A 5895-nucleotide genomic window follows, 5' to 3' on the forward strand; every position below is an offset into this window, starting at 1 on the left:
TGTAGCCACCACCTTTCCGCAATCCTGACAGCTACATGTGATGCGACTGCCATGATAGCACAACCATCCCTCTACATCAAGTCCTCATCCATAATCTTTATCTCACGTCGTAGTCAACCACCGGGTCAGGACGGATGAACCCTCCTTGAAGATCTTTCGATGACCACCACTATCATGAAGCCATAGGAAGTCGGTGCAGTAAAATCTGCAGTCACCACCATCTAACCGATTGGATCTGGGTCACCACCACAAAGACGTGGACCGTAGCGCCACCGGTCAACCACCCACGCGTGGAAGGCCATCACCTGAACGTCATGGTCCACATCCAGCAGAGAGCACGAAGCACACCGACCCCCGACCACACATCCGATCGAATCAGGATGGAGACCGGCCCGCACACGGACATCCCTGTGCATCACTACCCAGCCCTCTACTTCTCCACATCCACGCTGCGGCACCCACCTATCATTTCCAAATGGCCGACCTACACCGCCATCGGCAGGAGTCACCATGCCATCGTGGATCAGATCGGGGACGCGCTCCCATGAGTCTGGGTTCCCCATGCCACCCGACCGCCATGAGAGGGAGGTGATTCCCCCCCCCCCCCCCCCACTGTCGCCGTCCGCTTGGGCTTAGCCCGCGGCTTTCTCCAGCGGCGATAGAGGGAAGGAAGGGAGGAGCGACGGGTACCGGCGGCTAGGGTTTGTGTGCCTCCAGAGTCACTAGTATGACCACCTTTTAATTTTTCGATAGAACATATTTGGAAATTGCGTGCGCTGATAGATAACTTACACTAGTACACTACTTATTTCAGGAAATTTCCTTTTTATTTTGAAGGGACTTATTTCAGGAATCGTGAAAGAAATTTATGCCACGCTTAACATCGACAGTAAGGGAGAGTTGAATGCAAGCACTAACCCGGCAGCCTGCACGAATCCGATGATGGTGAGGTACCAAAAATCAGTCTTGGTCAGATCGGAGACAAAGCCGCCGAGGAGGACGACGGTGGCCCACAAAAGCGCCAAGGCGCTCACGCCTTTCAAGCCCATTAGGATGTACACCTTGGCGACCGCAATGTCGTTGATCCTTACTTCTGGCCGCCGTTGAAGCTCCTCCGAGAAAGCGTCAAGCTCATCTCCCGAGCCATGGAGCTCCCGCTTCTCATTCCGGTTTCTAGGTGCTCCGGCGCCGCTCCGCTCTACTCCGGTAGAGGACATTTTAGTCCGTGGTGTGGTAGGGTGGTGGATCTGTGGTTTCTCTTCGATCGGTTTGCTAGCGAAACCGTCGACTGGTTTCTCTTCTCCTCGACCGGTTTGCTAGCTAGAGCCTAGAGCTTGCTTGGCTCGCCTGGAAAGGGTAGATATGAATGTCATGGGGGAACAGCGAAGCTCGCATCACATGTAAGCAAAGCATATGTTCCCCTAAAAAAGGACTCGAGCATAGCTCGCATGCAAGCAAGCACAAGTTCTGCATAAAAAAGGACTCGATCGGGTCTAGATAGTACTCCTGTACCATTGAGTGCGCGACACGGCAAGAAGCCAAGAACCTATAGTAACTTTTCGTGTTGGACTGGGTTTGGGTGCAGTTGCTTTTGCCGCCGGCCGGTGGGTCGCTCGATGATACGTACTACGTACGGTAAGGATTTAAGCTTTGTTATATGAGGGAAGTAGATCTCCGATCTCTCTTTAGTTTGCTTGTCCGACCGTCACTGGCACACGTAAGTAGCAATGACCGCGAGCTCGCATGCATGCAGTGCAGGCAAGCAGACGTTCACTTGAAAAAACAAAGACTCCAACCTAGGCTTACGATTTTCCAAAAAAAGAAGTACAAAAATATTAGGCTTACGTAAGAGACTCGATAAGAATGGCAAGATACGTAGTACTCCCTTATATACATCCGTATCTAGACAAATTTAAAACAAGAATTTTGAGACGGAGGGAGTACTACGTACGTGGCAAGATAGCTAGCCTGCAGCCACCATGAACCGTGGTGTGTGTAGCTTTCATCCATGCTAACCCGTCTAAAATCAATGGCAGAATGAAGTTAACAGCAAGGATGATGACGGGGACTAGTTTTTACAAGTGAATTAAAAAAAACACCGCATTTGAAGTTCACTTTCAGATTTGCCACCACATTTTTTGTGCGTCCCAAAAACCTACCAATTTTCTTACTAATTTTGCCAATAAACAATAACGACTGGTTTGGGGCGATTTAATCCAATCTTTGACATACCAAGCCCACTGGTCAGGTCCACGGGGCATCACATGTTAACACCGTTTGCATTGACTGTTAAAAAAATGCCTCACGCTTACGCCGCGCACCACCTCCTCTCGCTCATGACCAGTGCCACCCCGCGTACTCTACCTCATGGCGCGCCCCGCCCCGCCACATCTCTCTCCTACGCCACCCACCCCCTCTCTCTCCTACCTACCCTGCCACCTTCCTCCAGCTCTTCTCCTTACTAGCGCCGGCGAGATCCGCCGCCGCGCATCCCGCCCCACACTGGATCTGGTGGGCCCTCCCCTTGCCCTGCCCTGACAAGCTTTGTCCCCCACCTCTGGCATGCGGCGAGCCGGACCCCTGCTCACTAGGCCACGCTACTCTCTACCCCTCTGTCATCGTCTGAAGCGAAGGGGTAGGGAGTGGTCTCATAGCTCAGATGTGAAGTGTGAATGAATTAGGGTCGGTTGTTCATTAGGTCTGACCATCTGAGACTGAGAATGACAGGGGTGTGGGTTGTGGGCCTGTGGCGGCCAAGGGATAGTTTTGGGCGGCTGGGGCTTGGTTGTTGTTTCTCTCCTTCAGGTTTTTTTTCATGATGCCACAATGATATAATACACTACAAATTTTAGCGTTGAAATAGCGCACTGTAACGTGATTAGCGTCGTAGCTAGCAAAATTCCTCAAATATAGCATGCACCTTCCGGATACGCTATAGCAATGCTATAAGAGCATCTCCAACAGACGCGCAACGCGCGGCATGCTAAAAAACAGTATATGGCGCCGGGTGAGCCAGCTTTTGCGCGCGGCGGGCGCTGGCTCCACAAAATAAAGCGCGCCCAAGCTGCGCCAGGAGACGCGCTATATTTCTTCTTTTTTGTACTACGATTCGATACACATTTGGCTCCGATAGTACATAGATAAACGATAGATAGTTCATAGCCTCCTCCTATGATACATAGATAGTGCATAGATAGTTCATAGCCCCCTCCTACGATACATAGATAGTGCGTAGATAGTTCATAGCCTCCTCCTACGATAGATAGATAAAACGAAAAACTACTACTACTCGTCATCCTCCGACTCGGACTCCGCCTCAGTGATGTCCTCCTCCGACGTCTGAATGTAGGTGTCAAGGAACAGCTCGCCGTTGGAGCCCCAAGACGACGCATCTCCTAGCGCGATGTTGAATTCAGCGGTTGCCTTCCGCGTTCGCCTGTCCTCGCGATAGGCGGCTCGCTCCGTCCTCCTCTCCTACCTCTCCGCCCTCCTCTCGGCGAAGAACTGTTGCTCGTTGATGACGTCTTGCGGGAAGCGTTGGCGCCACAGCCCATGGCTTCCTCGTCCATCTCGGCTAGGCTGAGACGGCGCTCCCGCCTCCGGTTCTCGCGGCAATCCTCGTCGGTGATAAGCCGCGGGGCAGCGCCAACTTTTGCACCCGCTCCCGCGTCGCCACGTCCGGAAAGTTCATGTCCCAACGGGACCGCCGGAGGCGCCACGCCGCAGTGTCATACGCGCGGGCGCCCTCGTGGGCGCTGTCAAAGGTGCCGAGGCCGAGGCACACGTCGCCGGACCGAATCTCGGCGGAGTAGGTGCCGGCCGGGCGCACACGGACGCCGCGGTAGCCCGAAGCTCCCCGGCGGCGCGACGGCATGGTGGCACGTCGGCGGTGAGGCGAGAAAGCGGTAGAGGGAGCGAGGAGAGAGCGGCAGAGGGCACGTGGCGATGTGGATAGCGATGGAACGGTGTGTGGCGGACACTGCATTTTATAGGCGCGCCAGAAGCGGCGGACCAAATCTAGCGCGCGACCGCCCGCTTTTTCCCCGCGCACGCAATCGTTTCCCGCGTGAAACCATCCCGCGCTAAAATCTCATTTTACCGCGCGTGCGTTTTTTGCAGCCACTGTTGGAGAGGCTCTAACTAGCGCAGAGTAACGCACTATTTTTTTGTTGCCGCTAACTCTTAGCCTCATCTTTTTTCCTTTTTTTTTGAGAATCCTTTTTTTTTGTCAGATAACCCCATCTTCACACCGGCCCATCTTTTTCCTGAACAAAACACCGGCTTTCCTGAACAAAACACCGGCCATCGCCACTCCAACGCATATTTTTCAGCCCACACTCAAAACCTAAAGTAGGGTATTCTGCAGCCCATTTACACCGTGGAACCATCTTCCGGCCATCTTACGCAGCACACAGCCGCCGCCGCTGCCAGCATAGGGGACAGAGAGCGGCCGGAAGATGGCCTTGCCGGAGATCCCCGACGAGCTCCTGGTGGAAATCCTCCTCCGCCTCCCCGCCGCATCCGACCTCATCCGCGCCTCGGCAGTCTGCGTCTCCTTCCGCCACCTCGTCGCCGACGGCTGCTTCCTCCAACGCTTCCGCAGACTCCACCCCCCGCCCCTCCTCGGCTTCCTCGACCAGCACGGCTTCCACCCCGCCGTACCGCCTCACCCCTCAGCGCCTGCGGCCCGCGCTGTCGCCAGCACCGCTGACTTCTCCTTCGCCTTCCTCCCCTCCCCTGCGCGGAGCTGGTCCGTACGGGACGTCCGCGACGGCCGCGTCCTCCTCGACAGACCCTGCCGGCATGGCGCCGGCAAGGGACGCACCGGCGCCCTCTTCGCGGAGATGGCGGTGTGCGACCCCCTGCACCGGGAGTACCTCCTGCTCCCCACAATCCCCGATGACCTAGCGGCTTCGGATGAGAACCCACTGCGGATATATGGACAGCGCTGGGGCGAGAGCTTTCTAGTCCCTGATGGCAACGACGAGGAGACACCTCCTGCCGAGGATACGGTGTTCAGAGTGATCTGCCTAGCGCAGTACCAAACTAAGCTGGTGGCCTTTGTCTTCTTTTCCGGCACCGGACAGTGGCGAGACATTCCATCCCTGAGTTGGATTAATTTTATACCTGACTTCTCGTCGGAATGGATGGGTATTTCTTCGTGGCGGCAATATGCATATGGTTGCTTTTACTGGTTTGCAGGTTGGAGTGGAAAATTCGCTGTGCTTGACACCCGAAGAATGGAGTTCACCATGGCTGACCGCCCACCCAGAGTTAGTGGTTTCCACAGTTATATGGGCATTGTGGAGGCAGGGGAAGGCATGATTGGGATGTTTGTGCCTGCACATGACAAAGTCAGCCATCATGGACTTGACACAGTTCTCCTGAGATATACCATTGGACGAGACAATGGTGGGAGTTCCACCCAGTGGCAGACGGAGAAGACAATCTCAATAGCTTCTGGCTCCTCGTTCATGGGTTCAATAGGGAGGCACTTGCTCCTGTATCAGTGCGGAAACTCATTGCTCGAGCTAGGTTGTTTCACGCTGGATGTCAAAACTTTCCAGCTTGAGAGGGTATGTGTTTCACGGCTCATTCCTGCCGAGTCACGCGCATATTGCAACTTCCCACCGTCATTATTATTGTCACCGAAAGTGTCAAGTGGTAAACTTTCTCTGGGATGCTAGCTACCTCCTTATCTTCATTGTTATCACTAGCACACAAATTGTCTGATGCTTGCTAGTTCATTATTGTGATCATAATTATTGCTTACATGGTTTAGGCTAATTTTTTTTAAATAATACATTTTTAAAATTTTTTTACAGAAATAATACGTAGAAAAAAGAATTTACAAGAATAATACACCGTCGGCCCACTGCAGGCCGACAGAGCCCA

General features: G+C 53.8%; 1 protein-coding gene across 1 annotated transcript; it reads left to right on the forward strand.

Annotated features, from left to right (window-relative positions):
• The first annotated feature begins 3901 nt into the window (after positions 1 to 3901).
• LOC141041376 (uncharacterized) lies at positions 3902 to 5687 on the forward strand. The gene has a single exon (XM_073507521.1). The coding sequence runs from the start codon at positions 4458 to 4460 to the stop codon at positions 5685 to 5687; it is 1230 nt and encodes a 409-aa protein (XP_073363622.1). The 5' UTR covers positions 3902 to 4457.
• Positions 5688 to 5895: the final 208 nt, after the last annotated feature.

The sequence above is a fragment of the Aegilops tauschii genome, chromosome 2 (genome assembly GCF_002575655.3).
Source record: "Aegilops tauschii subsp. strangulata cultivar AL8/78 chromosome 2, Aet v6.0, whole genome shotgun sequence".
Taxonomy (NCBI): Eukaryota; Viridiplantae; Streptophyta; class Magnoliopsida; order Poales; family Poaceae; genus Aegilops; species Aegilops tauschii.